At 49.8% G+C, this 22,664-nt stretch overlaps 1 protein-coding gene and 1 long non-coding RNA gene across 8 annotated transcripts; one reads left to right on the top strand and one right to left on the bottom strand.

Moving 5' to 3' along the window:
* Window positions 1-837: 837 nt before the first annotated feature.
* LOC136393063 (uncharacterized) lies at window positions 838-6,238 on the bottom strand. Its single transcript, XR_010749024.1, has 3 exons — window positions 6,131-6,238; window positions 2,062-2,114; window positions 838-1,119 (listed from the first exon to the last, which is right to left on the bottom strand). It is a non-coding gene; the product is annotated as an uncharacterized lncRNA (long non-coding RNA).
* A 590-nt stretch (window positions 6,239-6,828) lies between these two features.
* Window positions 6,829-20,821, top strand: CARD19 (caspase recruitment domain family member 19). 7 transcript variants are annotated; one of them, XM_066368386.1, is made up of 8 exons: window positions 6,834-6,966; window positions 10,836-10,976; window positions 15,564-15,618; window positions 16,710-16,852; window positions 18,298-18,451; window positions 19,558-19,617; window positions 19,860-19,931; window positions 20,525-20,821. In XM_066368386.1, exons 4-8 carry the CDS (start codon window positions 16,754-16,756, stop codon window positions 20,638-20,640), a joined length of 501 nt encoding a protein of 166 aa, XP_066224483.1. In that variant the 5' UTR covers window positions 6,834-6,966; window positions 10,836-10,976; window positions 15,564-15,618; window positions 16,710-16,753; the 3' UTR covers window positions 20,641-20,821. The 7 variants fall into 7 exon arrangements, with proteins under 7 accessions (XP_066224480.1, XP_066224487.1, XP_066224486.1 ...); XM_066368387.1 differs by lacking the exon at window positions 10,836-10,976 and adding an exon at window positions 16,499-16,565 and having other exon boundaries at window positions 6,892-6,966; XM_066368384.1 differs by lacking the exon at window positions 10,836-10,976 and having other exon boundaries at window positions 6,882-6,966.
* The last annotated feature ends 1,843 nt before the right edge of the window (window positions 20,822-22,664 follow it).

The raw sequence follows: 22,664 nt of genomic DNA on the forward strand, positions 1-22,664 counted from the left end.
CAAGGAGCAGGAAGAGAGTTGTGTCACCACAGGCATTTCAGAGCAGAGTGGCTTCACCCAGCCAGTCCCAAATTTCCCCTAAAACCAATTCTAGCTTGTTCTAGGAAGAGAGAAACCCCTTCCTCACCAAGTGGCTTTATAGCACCTGCTGTTCCCCCTGCCGGCAGCTCTGCCCTTGCAGGCCACATGGCTCACTCCCACTTCCTTCTCAGCCCGAGAAACGTGAACTTCTGTTGCTGTTATAACATGCAGGCTCAGTGAGGTTATGCTGCCGAATGAACCCGTCTCAGTCAGCTTGGGCTGTTATAACAAATGCCACAGCCGTTTCTAGCTCATAGTTCTGGAGGCTGGAAGTTCATTTGGTTTCTGGAAAGGGGCCCTTACTGGCTTGCAGATGACCGCCTTCTCCCTCTGTCCTCACATGGCCTTTTCTTGATTTGTGTGCAGAGAGAGGGAGAGGAGGAGAAGGTGAGAGTAAGTTCCGGTGTCTCTTCTTAAGAGAACACGAATCCTATGAGATCAGGGCCCCACCGTTAAGACCTCAACCTCTAATTACTTCCATAGAGGCTCACCTCCAAATACAGCCAGGTGGGAGGTTAGGGCTTCAATTATCTGGAATTTGGGGGCACACAAACATTCAGCTCATGACAACCTCCCTTCCCTCTGACCAGTCTCAAAGGCTCAAACAACCTTATTTATTGCATGCATGTCCACTCTGATAGGCAGGGGGTCTGCTCAGTGGACGCTGGTAAAACAGTCCATTCCAACACACACCTCTGTTACTGGACTAACAGTAATAGATGCCTGTGGGCATTAAAGCTGTATAACAAACAGCACTTTGCAACAAAGAAAGAAGGGTTTATTTTCAGGAATTGGCCCAAGCTTGGAGACACAGGTGCACTAATGCTCAAAGAACTGGCTCCCTAATGGCTTCCAGGGATGGGTTATATAGGGGGGAATCATTAATCATGGGGACTAAGGGAGTTGAGGTCAGGGTCAGGGAAGGGAATCTCTAGTGATTGGTTGGCACTAGGATAGGGGTCCTCAGTCACCGCACCTGGTCCTGATGTCAGCCATGGCGCCACTTCATCTGGTTGTGCTGCTTTTCTGGGCCTGGAGCTGAAACAACTGAGGCCTAGATATTACCTCTAGTTTGACTGAAACTCAGACCTGAGGAGTCAACAGACCTGAGGCTTTGTTCGGAAGATGGTCTGATACTGACCAGAACCTCGTTGTCCTGAGGACTTAATGATTAAGGGAGTGGTCCTACAAGGGAGAGGGAGATGGGTGAGTCAAGGTGCTGGACAAGGCCAGTTTGAATCAAAAGGAAAGAAAGGAGAGAAGATCATATTAGAGGAATGGAGTTTCTATGCGGTTACACCTCCAAGATCTCTGGCAGCGGAAGAAATGCCCAGAGGTTTGCAACACTATGATCTGATCTGGAGGCGCACACTTCATTTGGGTGGGCAGTGCATTGACGGCATTGACCTCACGGGTCAGGAGGGTGACTCTCCGGGTGTGGGAAGGGAGAGGGAACAGCAAGGCAACACCATTATGACCATGCCATCCTCTGAGGCCTGTGCCAGCTTTTTCAGGTGTGGTGTTGCTGAGACCCATGATGTTCAGTGGCTGTGACAGCTGAGTTATCAGAGAAAACACCTGTTAGCTTTAAGTACTCGGATGGTGTCATTCTTGTCCCCAAAAGAGTCCGAACAGAATCAGGCTAAGATGTCACAAAGGAGAGCTTGTTACCAGGCAGAACAGCCCCAGCTGGGGGGGGGGGCGGGCGGGATGGTAGTTGGGAAGGATTGTGCCTCAGGAGTTGGTGATGCCGCAGCAGGTAACATAAGAGTCCTGTTTATCCACTGCCAGACAGTGAACCACCCCAACTGCATGGCTTAAAACCACAGCTGCCAGGATATCATTATCTTTCCCGCTTCTGTCGGCTCTTGCTGGTGCTTCTCCCCCATGTATGGAGTTAGCGAAGGCTGGCACTGGAATCTCCCATACGTTTCTCCATTCACATGTCTGGAATTAGACACTAGCTGTCTGGGACCTCACCTGGGGTGATCAGCAGGAACGCATGTGACTTGAGAATCCTTCCTGCATGGCAGCTGGGATCAAAGGTAAGGGTCCTATGAAACAGGAAGTAGAGGCTGATGGCTTTCTAATCCTGAGCCCATACTGGTTCCCTATTAGCCAAGCAGTCAGGAGGTGGACACACTCAGACTGCTGAACCCGGCCCGCCAGAGATGAACTAGGGATTCTACCTCCCCCAGGCCAAAACCCTGACTGCTTTCTATCAGGCCCCCCTCCCACACACACACACACACACACACACACACACACACACACACGCCCCATCCAATCCTGCACCAAGTCGTTTTGGCCCAATCTCGGAATTCATCTGGAAGCCAACCAGTCTCCCCTCCTCTACAACCACCACTCTGATTCCAGCCTTGTCTCCTCTCGCCTGGACCATTGTAGTAGCCTCCTCCCGCTGTTCCCGTGGCATCCCTGCCTCCACCCGAGACTCACAACCCAGTCAGTTATCACACACTTATCAAAGGGTTGCTTTAGTTCTACTGTGGTAAAATATACATAACAAAATTTACCATCTTAACCATTTTCAAGTGTAAAATTCAGTGGCATTAAGTACATTCTCACTGTTGTGCAACCATCCCCATCTCTCTGCAGAACTTGTTCATCTTCCCAAACAGAAACTGTCCATCAAGCGATAACTCCCCATTACCCCTCCCCCACCTCCTGCAACCACCATTCTGTCCGACTACCCTGGGAACCTCATTTGAGTGGAATCACACAGCATATGTCCTTCTCTGCCTGGGTTATGTCACTGAGCATAATGTCCTTAGGTTCATCCTTGTTGTAGCATGTGTCAGAATTTCCTGCATGGATTCACAGTACCAGTTTATCTATTCATTGTTGATGGACACTTGGGTTGTTCCCACCTTTTGGTGGGAATAATGCTGCTGTGAACATCGGTATGCACATAGGTAAGACTGTGTAGGTAGGTTGTTTTTTGTTTTGTTTTGTATTTTTCTGAAGCTGGAAACGGGGAGGCAGTCAGACAGACTCCCGCATGCGCCCGACCGGGATCCACCCGGCATGCCCACCAGGGGGCGATGCTCTGCCCATCCAGGGCATCGCTCTGTCGCAACCAGAGCCACTCTAGCGCCTGGGGCAGAGGCCAAGGAGCCATCCCCAGCGCCCGGGCCATCTTTTGCTCCAATGGAGCCTCGGCTGCGGAGGGGAAGAGAGAGACAGAGAGGAAGGAGAGGGGGAGGGGTGGAGAAGCAGACGGGCGCCTTTCCTGTGTGCCCTGGCGGGGAATCGAACCCGGGACTTCCGCACACCAGGCCGACGCTCTACCACTGAGCCAACCGGCCAGGGCCAATAGGTTGTTTTAAAACATAAGTCAGAGCAGATCCCCATGCCCTCCCTCAGCTCCTGTTGCTCAGACTGTGGGTTCCTGGCTGCCTTGCCTGCATGACCCACCCATCACCACCTGCCTTCATCCCCTGCTCACTCCACCCCAGCCACACTGGCTGTCCCTCAAGCACAGAAAGGTCATCCATGCCTGGGGCCCCTGTATGCACTGTTTGCTCTGGAATACTTTCCTCGACTGTCATGTGGCTTGCTCCCTCACTTCAGCTAGGCCTCTGCTCAGTCTAGTGTATTAGTTACATACTGCTGTCTAACCAATTGGCCCTCAAATGTAGTGATTCAAAAGCAATAACCATTTATTGTCTCACACAGTTTTGGGTGAGGCTTGGCAGGGCAGGGTGGGGGTTTCGTGAGGGTCTGGTCAGATGTTGATCATAGCTGTAGTATCATCTAAAGGCTTGAGTGGGACTGGAGATCCACTTCCACATGGTTCCCTCCCTTTTTGGCCAGCTGGTGCCTGGTGCTGGCTGCTGGCTGCGGGGCCTCCTCCCTACATGGGCTCTCCTCAGAGTGAGTAAATCAGGAAAGGCAGAAGCTACAATGGCCTTTATGACCCAGCTTCAGAAGTGGTACCACATCACCTTTGCCACATTTTACCAGTTGCACAGACCAGCCTGATTTGTCACAGGAGAAGACTGCAGAAAAGAATAACCCAGGATGTGAGGGTCGTGGGGCCATCTTGGAGTCCGACTGAGGCTCTTGTCCTTGGGAGCTGATGTTCTGTTGGGGAGAGGGACAGCAGGAAGTTTCCAGCAGGACTGGAAACCTGGGGAGGATCCCTATGGCAGGGTGTTCCCCACAGTCTGATCAGACCCTTGCATCTTGTGCCAGATGGGTCTATGAATCATGATATTTTTGTTATGAATGGAATTGAGCAGCTTAGTATAGTGTGTTTCCTCTCTCTGAGCACAGGAGTGTTGACTTCTTCCTAATTTTTAGGAGCTCTTTATTAATTTGGGAGATGAGCTGCCAACATTTGCCCACTTTCTTGTTTGCTATCTGACTTTGATGGCCTGCTGGAGTGGACACAGAAAAAAAAAGCCTGAATAAGGAAGGGGGCCCTGAGAAATCAGGGATCAGGGGAATAGCAAGTGTAGACACTATTCCATGAGCTTTCCTTGTTGGTTTAAAATTGTATTTACTTCCTGATCAGATAAAGTATGCCATGGTTACAAAATGTAAAAGAAGTAAAAGATGGATGGAAGCTGTCAGGATGGGGGTCAGGGCCAATGCATCTGTGCCATGCAGGGACAGGTGGGAAACAGCCTCAGTTTGCACAGTGCACAGAGCGACCTAGTCCCCTCCATGTGTGAGATCTATAGTGCTCAGTGGAGCAGGTGAGGGTCCCCAGGATCCTCTGCCCTCCCAAGGTGGATGGCTGGGCCTATAGGCCCAAGCACTCATTTCTGTGGCAGGAAGGGAAGGGGGGAAGACTTTGCCCCTCAGCCAAGGTGGGGAGTGTCTGAGGACCACCCTTTGATTCTGGGGGTGCTGTGTGCATCCACCTGCCACTTGGGATAGAAATCCAGGCTGGTAGCCTAGCTGGTGCCCCAGGCTTCCACTGTGCTAGCTTTGAGTGCCCCATCTGAGGGGCACTGGTCTTTGTTGGTGAGCCCGGGGCCCTTAGAGTAAATCCTGCACCTGGGAGGTCCAGTCCTGGGAGGAACTCCACCTCTCCTTCCCTGTTTCCCTTTCCATCTCATGGCAGTAGTAGCTGGCCACCCCAGAAGGGGTCTGGGCTCCCTGAAGGTAGATGGGTCTGGAAGCCTCCTCCCCACCCTTTGATGTCCCTACTCTGTCCCCTGTCCATTCAGATCCCACCCTTATGGCACTGACATTACTTTTGAGGGTGAAATGAAAGAAATGCTAGAAGCCATGACACAGAGTGAAGGATGTGGATAAATGGCATTCAGGCTGGGTTCTACTGTGCTCAAGAAGCCCTCTCCAGAGGCCCCTGGGGTGGCTTGTGGCAGGCTTCCCAAGGAGGGAAGGCTCAGGCTGGGCCTTGCAGGGAGCCAGGTCAGGTTCACCCTCAGTGTTTGGGGAGGAGGTAACTCCCAGATAATGACCACCATGACTCGCTTTGGAGGTTTCCAGGAGACAACTGCACCAATTCTTTGGATGCCCCAACTCCACAAACCTTTGATGGTGGTCCCTAGTCCTATTTTACAGGGGAGATGACTAAGGCACAGATGTGGGTGGGGTGGGGGCACATTTACTTGGGGACCTGAGTATCTCTGTGCTGTCCAAGAAATGAATACTGAGCTGGCTCCCACTCCAGGTCCAGCCCCGGTGTCTCAAAATAAGATCTTGCTAATGAGGTAACAGCCCGGATAGGCAGAGAAGGACCAGAGAAGGAAACAGGTCCGCAGTGGCCCTGCTTTCCCTCTCACCAGGCCTGTGACTTTCCAGAAGGGCGAGTGGACTCTTGGGAGGGCGAGATTTGCCCAAGGTGACCCACTTTACAGAATGGAAAACTGAGATTCAGGACACTTTAAAGACCTCTTAGTCACGGTCACAGTGACAAGCTGGCGTCCCCCTTTTGCAGGTGGGAGACCCGGAGAGGGGAGTGCCCTACCCAAGTCACGCAGTGGATTGGAGAGCGTCATTATGCAGGCACTGCCCTCTTTGGGACGCTCACCGACCTTCTGCTCCATGACCTCACCTTCTGCATGACCTTAGGCAAGTCACTTCCACTCTCAGGGCCTTAGTTTCGCTGGGAGGCTAACAGTGCACCGCAGTGCTTAGCCCCGTAACAGCCAGCCAGGCACCCGGGCTGGGTGGGGCCGGAGAGGAAGGGGCGGGGCCAATACGGGGGCGGGGCGGGGTCAGGAAGGTTCACGTCTGCTCTCTCAGAGGCCGCCTCGGCGGCAGGGGGCGGGGCTCGAGCTAGGGGCGGGGCTAGGAGCTTCTGAGGGTACTGTTCCCTAGGGCGGGCGGGATCGACGCTCCGGTCTGCCGGAGGCTTAGTAGCTACAGAGGGCGGGGTTCAGTGGAAGGCACGGCTCAAGGCGGTAGTAACGACGTAGCCGACGTCGGTGAGGGTGGGGCCCAGTGAAGGAGGGTTTTAGGGCTTGGTAGCCCTGTCGCTCACGTTGAAGGCGGGGCCTAGGGGAGGGCGGGGCTCAGGAAGAGTGGGATTTGGAGTTTTGGTGGGGACGTGGCCCGGGACCGTCAGGCCGTGGTTCAGTTGAGGGTGGAACTAAGGGCTCCTGCGGCCCCGTGCGGACGCTAGAGACAAGGATCTGTGAAGGGCGGGGTTTGAGGGCACTGAGCGCGTGGCCTAAGTGGAATGAGGGACCTCGTGGGGGCGGAGTTAGGGTTGTGGAAACGACGTCGCGACGCTTGGGGCGGGGCCTTTTGGGGAGGGGCAGGCCGAGTCCGGCGGGTGGGCGGAGGTCACCCGGGGCTGGCCGGCGTCGGGCTGGCGGGCGGACTGACGGTCGGCTACAGGGGGATAAGCCGGTGCCAGCGGGGTGTACACCGTCGCTACCATGACAGGTGAGCGCGAGTCAGGCTGCGGCCGCGCCTGCAGTCCCGGGACGGGCGCGCAACCCCGGCGGTCCCCAGGGCCCGGCTGCCCCGATGTCGCCCTGGGGGCCGCTCCTCTCTGGGTTGGCCAGTGACCTTGTCGTGACTGCGTGCCGTGACCGCGTGCCCCTGACCGTCTCCTCGGCCAGCAGGACTACGGCGGTCCGGGGGCGTGGTTAGGCCCCGGAGGGGTATGGGGGACGGAGACCTGTGCGCCTGTGGGTGGGGCTGGGATGAAGATGCCGCCTGACAGTGTAGGAGGTGAGAGTGAAAACGGTGACAGGAGGGCTGATTCTGCTGTGCTTTCAGTAGGAGATGCAGACACTCCCATCTCCATCCTCACCGCCTCCTAGACAGGAGGCCACTCAGGTGCTGCATTCTTAGGCTATGTGTGGAACCCCTTAGACTCTGGCGCCTCCTGGGCTGCACCCCGAGCCCAGGGACAGGCCCAGGGGAATTGGGAACATAGACTGAGTCCGCCAAGGCTTTGTGCTCCACGCCAGGCTGCCCCTACCCCTCCAACTTCTTTTTCCAGCCCAGCAATCCCCACGGTGTCTTTCTGAACTTGGGCTCTCACCTCCCTCCTGACCCTAGCCAGTAGGGTCACACTGTTCTGTGGATCTGCTCTTGTTGGAGAAGCTCCAAGGGTGATGGTGGGCCAATGACGGACCCATGGCAGAGTGGTCAGGGGATTTAGGGGCTCCCAGAAGCCGCACCTCATCCCTGAGGGGCTTACTCTTCTGCCTCATGGGACAGGAATCACCTAGAGGTGCACCAGGGGGTCAGGGAGGCCCCAGAAGTCCCTGTCCTTTTCCCCCAGAACTCACTGGAATCTCAGAATGGAGCCTGCACACATGGCATTTCATGAGCTGGAACCTGGTGACTTGCAGGACAGCAGTGTCCCAGCCTAAGCCAGAAGAGACCCCAGCTGCCACCCGCTACCTGGTTATTCCTCTGGACCCTTTGTATTTGTGGCTGCCATTTCTAAGCACCTAAAATGCACTTGGCCCTGCAGTGGACACTTCCCATCCAGCAACACCATATAGGGATGTGTGGAATATCATATCTATGTATGGATAAGGAAACAAAGCTCAGGCTGGGCAGGTGCCAAGTGCCAGGTGGTCAGTGACAGAGATGGGATTAGACCTGTGTGCTTCCCAGGCCTTCTGATCCCATCTCCCCCTGCCATCTCTGTATGCTAGACTTTTAGAGACTCTTCCCCACACAGCCCTTCATTTTTGAGATGGAGAACTGAAGCCCAGAGAGCACATGCCTGGGAGCATCAGATGGGCAGCCCTGCAAGATGGCAGGCCTGTCATGTATAGCTCATTGCCCCTGTGCACTGACAGAGGCCTGCCTCATGCTGGTTCTAGAGCCTCTGTGATGAGTGCCTTGTGGTGTGCTGGAAAGTGAGCAGTGTTAGCTCCTTCGTAACCAAGGCCAAGTTGGGCTCTGAGGCAGGAGGATTTCTGGGAGATTCCATCCAGGAGGGGAGGTAGAGACCCAAGCATCTGAATTGCAGTCAGGCCAGAGCCAGGGGAACTCAGGAGGGCATTGAGGTGAGGACATGAATTAGCCAGGTGGAATACACAGGGACGGTGCTCTTGTCCCGGGGCAAGGGTCCTGGGCAGTGTGGCACAGTTGGGGGCTGCCATGTAGGAAGGCTTGGTGATCTGGGGGTAAGGGAACATGGGGCCAGCTTCCACCAGGCCACTAGTGCAGGCAGGGGTAATGGCTTGGGAGTCTGTAGTCCTGGTGCCAGCTGGACACAAAAGTGGGAGTGGTGGGGCTTGGCAAAGGGAGCTGGCAAAGTCCTGGTGGATTTTGTGCCATAGCATTTTTCTTCCTTTATCCTGTAAAAACTATCTGGGACTGTTATCCAAACCTGGGACCAAAGTGGTTTCCTTCTCCCATGCCTTTTAGCGCCTCTGAGTGGTTGCCTGGGTGTGGTTTGCATGCACAGTTTTCAGCGACCACAGGAAGTAGAGGGCGTAGCAGAACCTGCAGCCTCATCCCACAGGCTGAGCCACTGTGCCACAGCTGGCAGCAGCAGGGACTCCGCCTGGCTACTGGATGGCAGGGCTGGAGGAGCTACTGCAGGGTGCTGGCCAAGGTCCAACAGCCTTCACCTTTGGGTCTTAGGCCTACATTCATTTACGCCAGACTTCTTTAGTTAGCACCTACTGCATACTGGTGCTGTGCACACACTGGACAGAACATCCTTGGGCCTGCCCTTGTGGGCCTGGCTAGGAGCAGACACGATGCAACTAAATGCACAATTAGTGTGTCAGTTAGTGGAGCAGAAAGTCTGGTGTCAAGAGGTAGCCGCAACACTAGTCCAGGATCCCAACCTGATCCATCACTCCCTAGCTGGCTGAGGTGTACTCCCTGTGCCTCAGTCTCCCTGTCTGAAAATGGGGGTGATGATTGTGTTTGTGCTGATGTAAGGATGAAGACTCTGTTTCATAGAGCCCACAGAATGCTCAGCTCTGAGGGCACACTCTGGCTGTGCCATTAACTCTAATCAGAGAGTGCTGAAGCCAGGTGGCAGGGGTTACTGCTTATGTGGTTGTGGCAGGACCCTTGGCATCCCGTGTGCAACTTCCTCACCATGATGGGGCTGCTGATGAGTCTGCCTGCCAGGTAGATTTTCAGGGGCTGGGAGAGTTTAGAAGTTAGAAATTTATATTCTAGGATAAAAGACCAGCCAGGCTAAGCTGGCAGTAGAAGAGAGAGATGAAGGCAAATGCTCAATTCAGTCAGCCGCACAGAGGAAGTCGGGGAGGAGACTGCTTGTTCCAGGACGATGACCCCGTTGGTAAAAATCAACTTTATTGAAGTATAAAATACAAGAAAATGTACTCATTTTTAGTGAATAATTAGATAAGTTTGGACAAGTGTGTACATCATGAAACTAGCATCCCAGGCCAAGTCGAGTCAGAACATTTTCATCACTCTGGAAAGTTTCTTCAGGCTCCTTCCCAGAGAACCCCACCCAACTCAGGGATTCATCTGCTTTCTGTGACCCCTGTTTTTTCTTTACTGGAATTTTTAAATAGGATATTTTTTAATTACTAGATTTTATTTTAGAGCAATTTTAGTTTATAGAAAATTAGGAGGTTAAGTACAGAGGATTCATCCCTCTCACCTCTCACTCTTTAGTTTCCAGTATTACTGACATCTTGCATTCATGTGGTGCATTTGTTGCACTTGCTAAGCCAATTTGATAGGTCAGTACCAGCTATAGTTTTCATGATGGTTCACTCCTTGTGTTGTACATTCTGTGAGTTTTGAAAAATATATATTTTTAAAAGTGAAAGACACCAAAATATACATGTAAGTTTGCTGCAGGTCTTTTTGTGACTTCATCGGTCTTTTTTATTACTGAATTATATTTGATTATATAGATGAACCATAGTTTAGCCATTCACCTTTTGTGTGTGTGTGTGGGTACCATTTTAACTATGTATTTCAGTGGCATTAAATATATTTACAATGTTGTGAAACCATTCCCACTATCCATTTCCAGACTTTTCAGTCATCTCAAACAGAAACTCTATCCCCATGAAGCAAAAACTCCTGTTTCTTCTATGCTTTCAGCTCCTGATAATCACCATTCTACTTTCTGTTTCTAGAATTTGTCTGTTCTGGATATATCATATAAGTGGAATCATACAGTATTTATCCTTCTGTGTCTGACTTATTAAACAGCATAATGTTGTCAGTGTACACCCATGATATGTGTCAGAATTTTCTTTTTAAGGCTGAATAATATTCTCTTGTATATACATACCACATTTATCTTAAATATTTTTAAGATTTTTTATTTATTCATTTAGAGGGGAAAGAGACAGAGAGAGAGAGGAGGGGAGAAGCTGGAAGCATCAACTCCCATATGTGCCTTGACCAGGCAAGCCCAGGGTTTCGAATCAGCGACCTCAGCGTTCCAGGTCAACACTTTATCTACTGCGCCACCACAGGTCAGGCCACGTGTATGCCAGATTTTGTTTACTCATTCATCCATCAGTTTCTACCTTTTAGTTATTGTGAATAGCACTTCTATGAACATTGATGTGCAAGTATCCGAGTCCCTACTTTCAATTCTTGGCATATACCTGGAATTGCTCAGTCATGTGACAACCCTATGTTTAGCTGTTTGGGGAACTACCATACTGTTTTTCCATAGTGGCTGCATCATTTTACGTGCCCACCAGCAATGCATGAGAGTTCCAATTTTTACATCCTCATTCTCCATATATATTTGTTTACTATATTATATATATCTATATCTATATAGCAAACTGAATTTAGCAGCACAATAAAAAGACTTATTCACAGAATGCAAGGATGGTTCAACATATGAAGATTCATCAATCTAATAGATCACCTTAATAGTTTTCTATATACATATATAACATAACCGTATGAGTATGAAGTGAAATCTCATTGTGGTTTGATTTGCATTTCCCTAATGACTAATGATATTGAGCATCTTTTCATGTGCTTTTTAGCCATTTGTATATCTTCTTTGGAGAAATGCCTGGTTAAGTACTTTGCTCATTTTCAGATTGGATTGTTTGCAGGTTTTTTGTTGTTGAGCTGTAGGAGTTTATTATACACTGCCCACAAAAATTAGGGGATCAGGAATTATGCTGATACTCCAGTTCTTTCAGCCTTTTGTATAGTGCATTTTCACCAATGAAATAAAAGTTGGTTTTGCATATCATTTGCATAATCAAACAACTTTCTCTGACTTGTCATTTGCTTTTCTGATGTTCTTGTTTAATGAAAAAAATCAAATGCTTTTTTTTTTTATCTCTTCATATTCATTTTGAAATATTCCCTAATTTTTGTGAGCAGTATATATTCTGAATATCATTCCCATATCAGACATATGCTTTGAAGATATTTTTTCCATTCTATGGGTTGTCTTTTCACTCTCCTTTTTTTTAAGTCAAAATATTATTTATTTCTGGGCTCTTTTCTTAATTTAGATCTATTGGGGTAACATTGGTTAATAGGATCATATATATTTCAAGTGTACATCTCTATGATACATGATCTGTATATTGCATTGTGTGCCCACCACCCAAAGTCATACCATCTTCTGTCACTGTATATTTGGCCCCTCTACCCCCCACCGCTCTCCCCTTCCCTTTGGTAACCACCATACTGTTGTTGTCTGTGTCTATGAGCCTTATTTTTATGTCCCATCTATGAGGGAAATCATATAGTTTTTAGCTTTTTCTGACTGACTTATTTTGCTTAGTATAATATTCTCAGGGTCTATTCCTGTTGTAGCAAATGGCAGTATTTCATCTTTTCTTATGGCTGAGTAGTATTCCATTGTATATATGTACCACATCTTTATCCAATACTCCATCAAAGGACACTTTGGTTGTCTCCATGTCTTGGACACTGTGAATAATGCTATAGTGAGCATGGGGGTGAATATATCTTTGCAAGAAAATGGTTTCAATTTTTTTCGGTAGGTACCCCATAGAGGGATTGCTGGATCATATGTTAACTCTATTCTTAATTTTTTGAGAAAGTACCACACTGTTTTACATAGTGGCTCCAACAGTCTACATTCCCACCAGCAGTGACTGAGGGTTCCTTTTTCTTCACAGCCTCTCCTGCACTGGTTATTACCTGTCTTGTTGATAACAGCCAATCTAACAAATGTGAGGTGGTATCTCATTGTAGTTTTAATTTGCATTTCCCTAATAGCTGGTGAGAATGAACATCTTTTCATATATCTATTGGCTGTTTGTATGTCTTGGGAGAGGTGTTTGTTCAGGTCCTTTCCCCATTTTCTAATTGGATTGTTTGTTGTTGAGTTGTATGAGTTCTTTATATATTTTAGGTATTAACTTTTTGTCAGAGCTGTTGTATGCAAATATAATTTCCCATTCCTCTGGTTGCCTTTTTCTCTTCTCTTTTTTTAAAAAATTTTTCCATTGATAGAGAGGAAAGGGGGTAGAAGAGAGGGAGAGAGAGAGAGAGAGAGAGAGAGAGAGAGAGAGAGAGGTGTCAACTCATTTCATTCAGTTTTTCCATTTAGTTGTGTACTCATTGATTGCTTCTCATACGTGCCCTGGATGGGGGTCGAACCCATGACCTCTAGCACACCAGGACGATGCCTTACACACTGAGTCACCCAGCCAGGACCGAGTTGGTTGCCTTTTTGTTTTGTTGTTGGTTTATTTTGCTGTGTAGAAACTTTTTAGTTTTGGGAGAGTGTGTGTTTTAGGAATTTGTTCATTTCATCAATATCATCCTATTTGTTGTCATATAAACGTTTATGGTATTCTCTTATAATTCTTTTAATTTCTGTAAAATTGGTAGTTATGTCCCCACTCTAATTTCTGAGGTTAGTAATTTGAGTCTTTTTTATTTCCTTTGTCAGTCTAGCTAAACATCTGTCAATTTTATTGATCTTTTCAAAGAACCAGCTTATAGTTTTGTTAATATTTTTTCCCTACTATTGTTTCTCGATTTTATTTTCTTCCTCCTGCTGCTTTGGGGTTAGTGTGCTCTTTTTCTATTTTCCTGAGCTGCACATTAGGTTACTGATTTAAGATCTTTCTTCTATTTTATTGTGTGCATTTGAGCTGTGAAGTCCCCTCTCAGCCCTGCACTCACTGCATCCCTTCAGTTTTCAGATGCTGTGTTTTTATTTTCACTTGTCTCCAGGTATTTTCTAATTCCTCTTGTGATTTCTTCTTTGATCCATTGGTTGTTTAATCTTTACATACTGTGGATTTTTCATTGTTTCTTCTGTTATTGATTTCTAGCTTTGTTCCATGTGATCAGAAAAGATCTTTTGCATAATATCAATATTTTTAAACCTACCAAGACTTGTTTTGTGGCCAAACTTGCTTTGAGTTCTATTCTGGAGAATGTTACATGTGCACTTGAGACGAGTGTATATTCTGTCATTGTTTGGTGGAGTATTGTTTATATGTGTTTAGGTATGATTGGTTTATGGAACTGGTACATTCTCTGTGTCCTCATTGATCTTCTGTCTGGTTGGTCTGTCTATTATTGCAAGTGGTGTATTGAAGTCTCAAACTGTTATTATAAAGCTGTCTATTTTCTCCCTTCAATTCCACCAGTGTTTGTTTTACATATTTTGAGGCTCTGATATTTGGTGCATATATATTTGTTATATCTTCTTGGTGAACATCCCTATTATATAATGTACTTCTTTGTTTCATATAGTAATACTTGACTTAAAGACTTTTTTTCTCATCAGTATAGCACCTGATTTCTGTTAGTTACTATTTGCATGAAATATCTTTTCCATCATTTCATTTTTACCCTATTTGTGTCTTTAGATCTAAAGTGAGTCTTCTGAAAACAGCATATAGTTGAGTCATATATATTTTTTAATCCTGGAGGGAAAATGATCTCTACTCCACAAAACTCTCAATTTCTCAACACTTCTGACACTTCTAGTCACTAAATGTGTGGGGTTTGTTCCTCCTCATCCCTTTCAAATAACTGTCCAGTTTTCTGGTGGACATCAACTGGGCATCCTACAATTTAATTCTCACACCATCTATCTGGAGATAGTATTAGATCCCACAGGTTAAGGGTTCAGTCCCAAAAGACTACCCCCAGTTCAGATGCCAATGACAAGTCCAGGTTTTCACCTGGGCTTCCGACCAATTGGCTGTAAATTGGATTTTCCACAATCCCCTTGTTGGATTCAATTATTTGCTAGATTGGCTCACAGAACTCAATTTATTACATTGCCAATTTATTACAAAGGATATTTCAAAGGATACAAATGAACAGTCAGATGGAAGAACTACATATGGGAAGGAGAGTAGAGCTTCCATCCTCCTTTCAGGTGGACCACCCTCCCAGCATCTCAGAAGTTCTCCAAACCCTGTCCTTTGGGTTTTTATAGAGGCTTCATTACATAGGCTTGATTAATGAAATCATTGGCCAATGGTGAATGATTCAACCTCTAGCCCCTTTCTCCTCTCAGGAGGGCTGGAAGTGGGACTGAAAGTTCCAACCCTCCAATCACTTGGTTGGTTCCCCTGGCAACCAGCTCCCACCCTCTGGTTATTGAGTGTTTTCCAGAAGTCACCTCATGAACACAGACTCAAGTGAGATTGAAAGGGGCTTGTTATGAGTAACAAAAGACTTCATAGCTCATTATTTAAGAAATCCTAGGGTTTTAGGTGGTGTGTGCCAGGAAGCAGGATGAAGACCACTTCTGTATTTCTTGCAAATCACAACATCACAGATCCATTCTATCAGTTAAATGAGAATTTAACTCATTTATGTTTGAAGTAATTACTGATAGGAATAACTTATTTCTGCCTTTTGCTATTTTCTATATGTCTTACAGCTTTTCCCCCTTCATTTCGTCCATCGCTACCTTCTTTTGTGTTTGATTTTTTATAGTAACACATTCTGAGTATATTGTACAGATATTTTCTTTGTGGTTATCATGAGATTACACATAACCTCCTAAAGTTGTAACAATCTAATTTGAATCCATACCAGCTTAATTCCAATCACATACAAAAAACTCTTCTCCTATACAGCTCTGCCCGCCCCCCAGCCCCTGTGCCCACCGGGAAACGGGACAAGCTGCCACAGGTAGGTAAGTAAGGTGGTGGTGCACCTACTCAGGCAGCTGGTGCTACAGGGACTCAGGATTCTCCCTTGGAGACCCTGCGTCTCCCATCTGCCAAGCTCCACCCCACTCTTTGTCTTTAGAGCTTGTCACTTTAAAGAATTTCCTGGTTCTTAATGGGAAAGAAGGTGCAACAATGATGTTTTAATGGTGATTCTGAAAGAAAAGACAAAAGAAAACCCCCAGCACCCTGAGCAGTCACACTGGCCCAGAGGTGGATTTAACGGTGGGCACACCGGGCATGCACCCAGGGCCTGGACTTCTGAAGGGCCCCGCAAAACCCCAACTTTACACTTTTTCTAATGACACCAAGTTTAGTTTAATATGTGCAATTTTAACAATAGTATATAATATTTTTTATTTATTTAAAAATATGGTTAACATTTATTTTTATTTTCCCTATCTCTCTCCTTTTTTTAAGGGGCCCAATATTATCTGTGACCAGGGCCTCAACCGACCTTAATCTGCCTCTGCACTGGCCTCTGTTGGCAGCTTCTCGAGGCCTTTGCAGACAGGCCTGTCCACCTGCTGCTCACATGGTTCCTTTGCCATGCCATCAGGCCAACCTGAGCCCTGTGCTTCTGTCCCTGTGACAGTGGCACCTGTGGAAGCTGTGGGTGGGGCCTTTTCCAGGCTGCTTATGCCCTTTCCCAGGCCTGGATATTTCCAGAGGGACCTCTGGGGCCCGTGAACAGCATACGCTTAGGTCCTGCGGGGCCCGTGAACAGCATACACTTAGGCCTTCTGAGTTTATTTTCAGAGAAGAGAGGGAGCAGAAGCTCTCTTCTGCTTTTGAGCACTCAGCACAGTTCTCACTGTGTCTCATATCTTGTCTTTGGCCAGGAGTTAGCTCAATCATGGAGGGCTCTGGGCTGTGCATGAGGCCCATAGGATGTCAACAGCTGTCCAGGTACTCACAACTAGCATACCTCCCGTGGGCAAAGGGCCTTCCTGTGAGGGGTTCATGCCAAGGCTGTGTCTTGGTGTTAGGGACTGCTATCTCTCCACTGGCCATGCTGGTTCATGCCCTCCGTGCTCTCTGCCTTTATTTCAGAGCAGACCTACTGTGACCGGCTGGTCCAAGACACACCTTTCCTGATGGGCGATGGACGCCTGAGTGAGCAGCAGGTCGATAGGATCATCCTCCAGCTGAACCGCTACTACCCCCAGATCCTCAGCAACAAGGACGCAGAAAAGGTGCTGAAGGGTGGGCCTGACACATCCTCCTGTCCTTCCTTTCCGGGCTCTCTGGGGTGACCTTGGGCCTAGAACATCAATTCTCTCTGTCTCAATCTCTTTATATGTCATGTACTTGCTGGCTCCTTCTAGTGTTGCTGGGATTATCACAGGAGACGTGACAAGACGCCACAACATGAAAAACCTGGGAGGGGGGCAAGGGGAAGTGAGCAGGGGCACCATCCAGGTGCCACATGGCTCTTCACTCTGCCTCTTCCATAATCAAAAGAGGCAAACTTTCCATTGTAACCTGGCCCATCCTGTTTGTGGACACTGGGTAAGAGTGGGTGACCTTGACTGCTACACCCACTTCTCTGGCTCCCCCATGGGGCTGACAGCAGATGCCAGAGACCAGCCAGGGCTTTGGGGTTCAGAGCCAGCCTCCCAGTCAGGTGACTCAGTGAGCCCTTCTCCTAGAACAGCAACTTTCTGCCTTGGCACAGGTAAGTGGGTCCACATGGAGGGTGGTCCTGGGGATTGGGCCTCTCCTGGGGACAGTGATCCCCAGGTAGATCTCTGGCGGAATTGGAATACACACGGACCTGCTACTGGCCCAGATGTTTCTCAAGTTACGAAAATGGTACAGAAAGTCAAAAAGTAGGAGGCCAAATTTGTATCTTTACCATTGTAATTAAAAGTCTAATACACATTCCTTATAAAAAATTTTTTGAAAAGTTTTTGACATTTGTACAAGGAAAAGGGGACTCTTGATCAGCTGAGCTTCTGTCCACAAAGTCCCTTCTCTCAGGATACCCAATTCTGGCTCCATGTAGAATGGCATGCTGCCACTAGGTGGCAGCACCAGGCACAGCCTCCATGTCCTGGGTGGTCAATGCCTAGTGCCCTGTCCCTTGACTTTTAGAACCACGTTTCTCCATCAGACACATTGAAAGAGCCAATTCTTTTCTCCTTAACCCTTGATTTATTTTTTATATACTTCAGTCACATTGCTGTAGACTATAAACTATGAGAAGTTATCACACCATCACCTCATGGATTCTCTGCAACAGCTTTCCAATGTGGGCTATTCCCTTTACAAATGAGCAAACCGAGTCTTCGAGGGTGAAAAGGTTTACTGAAGTTACACAGCAGGCCACTAAGTTCCCACACTTGGGATAATGTCACTGCTGCCTTTCTTGGTGACTTTTCCACCCGCACAGGGAGTGCGAGGATTAGCAGCTGTGCTGTGACCCCAGCAGCCTCGGGCACAGGAGGCTGTGGTTCACGGTTCACGGTCACTACTTCCCCAGGGGAGTGTGGAGCACCACGGCGGGGTCACCACCCATGAGGAGGCTGGAGCTAGAGGGCGTGAAGGGCTGACTCTGGAGCCCACCTACTCCCATCCCACAGCCGCTGGTGGCCCAGCCCTGAGGCCTGACCTTTCTTTGTGTCCCTTATGCTACTAGTTCCGGAACCCCAAGGCATCCCTGCGCGTGCGGCTCTGTGACCTCCTGGGCCACCTGCAGCGGAGCAACGAGCGGGATTGCCAGGAGTTCTACCGAGCCCTGTACATCCACGCCCAGCCCCTGCACAGCCGTCTGCCCAGCCGGCACATCTTGCGTAAGTGCATGTCCCAGGCCCCGGGCATCAGCAACAACTGGCTCCACCCACACCAGAGACTACCTCCAGCCATGTCTCATCTCGTGTGGCCCCCAGAGAGTAGAGAGAGTATTTCTGGTAACACAGACATCTCTGTCTCTTTCCCTGTGCCAGTTTTTACACAAAAGGCAGTGCTTGCCTCTTGAGCTGTAGCTCAGGGCACTGTGGGAACCTTCCCTTTCTGGTCACAGCAGCGCATGCTTGTTCCAGCCCGAGTGCGCTGGCCTCCGTGGTGGGTGCTGAGGTCCAGGTGGACCCCCAGGGTGGGTTTTTCTGTACAACAGCCTTTGGCCCAGATGGTTAGTGTAGGGGGTGATTCAGTTTAGAGGGTGCTGTCTTTGGGCCTGGGAGGTGTGTGAGGGTCCCTATGACCTGCTGGGACCAGGATGGAGAAGGCACAGGCAGAGATGGCAGCTTAGTTCTGAGGGGTCCCCAGGAGGAGTGGCTGCTCTCTCCCATTTCTTAGAAGAGGCTAGAGGCCCCAAGGGATGGGACAGCTCACGCAGGCCACTCAGTCATGACCGGGACTGGTCTCTCTGACCCCAAAGGCAGGCCCACAAGACTGGCTCTGAGCTCTGGCACTGGACAGTCATGTCACACCAGCCATCAGGGCCCCACAGCCCTGCTGGAAGTCCAGCACCTTCCCAGCTCATGAGTGTCTGCAGGGCCGTCCAGCAGGTGGCTGCTTGGGGAGGTCTGGAGAAGAAGCATGCTGCTAACACATGGACACCGTCAGACCTTTGACAGGCGGTGTTCGTGCTGCATTTGGTGCCTCATGGCCACCAGGGAACAGTGCATCCCTCTGCTCCCCACACTTGATGGCCCTCAAGGTCCCAGGAGGTAGACAAAAGTAGAGGACCTGAAACCGTGCAGGGTCCCTCCCTGGCACTGACTCCACAAGCAGAGTTGGAGGGCTCCCTGGCAGCACAGCCTGATCCAGCTCAGCCAGGGGCAGGGTGGTCTTGGGAGTGAGGGACCTCGGCAGCCCCCTTGGTGTCCTGAGGGCAGGCAACCACTTTCCTTTGTGGCTCACCCACGACTAACCCACCCTGTAATTTTGTTTCCAGAGAACTCAGATTGCACAGAGCTCGACTCGGGTACTGCAAGCCATGAGCTCAGTGACAGGGGTAACCACCTCCTGCTCCCCCCTCTGTCCCCCACCCAGGGCTCTGTCTCCACCTGGGGTACTTCTCCTCTCCAAGTTGGGCTCCGTTCCTGGCTTCCCATGGACGGATCCTCCAAGGGTGCTCATTGGGGGTGTCCTCACCCAGCTGACCCCAGCGCGGGGCACTAGCCTGTCCCTCATGGCCTGAGGACCCTCCCTGCCCTCGAAGGGGCGAGCAGCTGCTGACCTTTATTTCTCCCCCAGGACCCATGGCCTTCCTGGCCTGTCTCGGCCTGGCTGCGGGGCTGGCACTCCTCATCTACTGCTGCCCCCCAGGTGGGTGCCCTCAGCCTCAGCCCCGCCCCTGAGAGACCCAGGGCAGAGGGTGTCATGCAAGTTGGGACACGAGCCACTCAGCTCTGCAGGATGGTACCAGCCCCTGGCTTCTCCAGGCCTGTTTCCTGCAGAGAGCAGTGGCCAGGCTCAGGAGAGAGGGCGTGTGGGGCTCGCACCCACCAGGCCCAGCGAGGGTGGGTCCCAGGTCCTGTGCCTGTCCTTCAGGGACCCACCACCCACAGGGGCCAGATGATGATAGCCCCTTGTGGGAGGAGGGGTGCAGCGGGGTTCAGGGGTCAAAAAGTCCTGTCTGTGTGGGGCCTGGAGCAGAGTTCACCTCACAGTCTGTGTCCCCCTCCAGTGTCATGGCCCTGATGGATAGACTAGAAACTCATGGCTGAGGCCCCCTTGGGGCCCAGTGTGGTGTCCCTGCTGTTCCTTTCTTGCTTTGCTGAGATTGCTGAGGTCACATGGGGTCAGTGATTGGCAGGCTTGCAGGTGGCGGTAACCTCCGTCACTTGGGTGTGAGGCTGGCAACGTTGGAACTGAGAGAAGGCATCTTTGGTGGGTTCTGAGTTCTCCTTGTGTTCCAGATCCCAAGGTGCTGCCAAGGGCCCGGCATGTTCTGGGCTTCTCCCCCATCATCGTGGACAGGCACGTCAGCCGCTTCCTGTTGGCCTTCCTGGCAGACAACGTGGGGGGCCTCTGACGGACCAGCCCTGCCACCATCGTATACCAAAGAGCCCCCAACTTTCCGCCCAGCCAGGGGTCCTGCTTCTTTTCTAAATGCTTGTATTTCAATTTATAATTAATGTAAGAAGCACTTCACCTTCTCTTCCCAAAGGTGCTCTGTGATATTAAATGTGGGAGTCTCCTCCCTTCTCTCAGGAGTGTTCTCTGATGATTCATACTTGAGACTCTACAGGCCTCTTGGAGAAGCTGACCTTGGGGGCTCCTGAAGTTCCTCTGCAGGGTGCCCCCCCACACCCACCCACACGCACACTCTTTACCACCATGGGCCTGGGCCTCCCCTCTGCCTGGCTGCCTGCTCTAGCCCCAGGTATCCCCACCCACTGCCATGCCAGTAGTCCTCTCCCCTCTCACTGCTCCCCTTCTTCCATGGCCGCCTCCCACTGCTCTCCAGAGTGCCCACCTCCCCATCCCCACCCCAGCCCTGCCCCTCTGCCTCCTGGCCCCCAGCCCCAGCCCCAGATGGGGTAGGATGGGCATTCCCCACCAGACTCTCTGTCACCCAAGCCCTGGGCCTTGTGAGACCCTGCCCTGGTCCCAGTGCCCGAGTGTATGAACTTGCTGCCTGTTGGCCACCCCAGCAGGTGGGGCTGCAGTCCTGCTTTCCTGATGAGGAAGCTGGCCACAGTGTACGGTATTTCAGCCAAGGAGGGGACGCTGCACTTGAGGGGTGTGAGCTCAACCACATTCTCCTCCTGTTCCATGACGTGCAAGGAGACCCCAAATTGGCACCTTGTCCCCATCCTGGGCCCCTGTCAGCCCCACAGACCTTCCTTGTGACAGAGCCCCTTTCCCCACCCACACGGAGGTGATGGTGGATTCCCTGGTAGTTCAGAACATAGAGATGAACACAAAGACTTGTCTGGGATCTTAGGAGAAAGGGAAACCAGCCTGAAAACAGCCCAAGGAGCAGTCGAGAAATATTAGAGATGAAAAACTTGCTTTCCCCAGTCCTGAGCTCTGGCTCTTCTAGCCCTCCATCTGCCTGGGGCTTAGCCACAGCTGTGCCTCCTTCTCCTCAGGACATGGCTCCCTTTGACCAGGGTGTCACCCTGACCTCCTTAGTGCTGCGCCCCTTATTAGAGTGTCAGCGACCAGGTCCTCAGTGCTGGACCCCCTTGAGCAGGATATTCACGCCCCTCTGTCTCCTGCTGGTCTCATTCTGTGGAAATATTGCTCATGGGCAGAAGAGGGCGAACACACAGGTTCTAGAGCAGGGGTTGGGAACCTGTGGCTGCATCTGGCTCTCAGACAAATAATAACGTTAAAAATATAAAACATTCTTATGTATTACAATCCATTCATTTCCTACCACTCATGTTCATGGTTGATGGTGGCTGGAGCCCATCACAGCTGTCCTCTGGGACAACACCAAATTTTTATTGGATAATGCGTAAAGTACACGGGTCGTTGTGAGGTCAGGAAGTAAACTTCCCTCCTTTTAATCAAGTAGTCAGCTAGCTAATTGCAAAAACCCTTTTGACGAAGAAGATGGCTTAAAGAAAAAAAGATGAGGAGTATCGTACTTTTCAGCAAGAATGGACAGAGGAATTCACCTTTGTGGAGAGAGCAGGTTCTGCAGTGTGTCTAATATGCAATGATAAAATTACATTGATAAAACGGTCAAATATAAAGCGGCACTTCAACACACACCATACTACATTTGCATTGAAATATCCAGCGGGGGACAGCAGGAAGAAAGCATGTCAAGAGCTGTGCAGAGTGCAAGCTAGTCAGCAGCAACTCCGTGTTTGGACCCAACAAGGTGACTGGAATTCGGCTAGCTTTGCTGGTGCTTTAGCAATTGTGAGAAACAGAAAGCCATTCACAGATGGGGAGTAGGCCCAAACATTCATGCTTGATGTTGCCAATGAACTTTTTGACAACTTTTTGAATAAAGACAAGATAATCAAACGAATAAAAGACATGCCTCTGTCGGCAAGAACTATTCACAATCGTACCATCATGATGGCAAATCAAATT

This window comes from Saccopteryx leptura, chromosome 2 (genome assembly GCF_036850995.1).
Source record: "Saccopteryx leptura isolate mSacLep1 chromosome 2, mSacLep1_pri_phased_curated, whole genome shotgun sequence".
Lineage (NCBI taxonomy): Eukaryota > Metazoa > Chordata > Mammalia > Chiroptera > Emballonuridae > Saccopteryx > Saccopteryx leptura.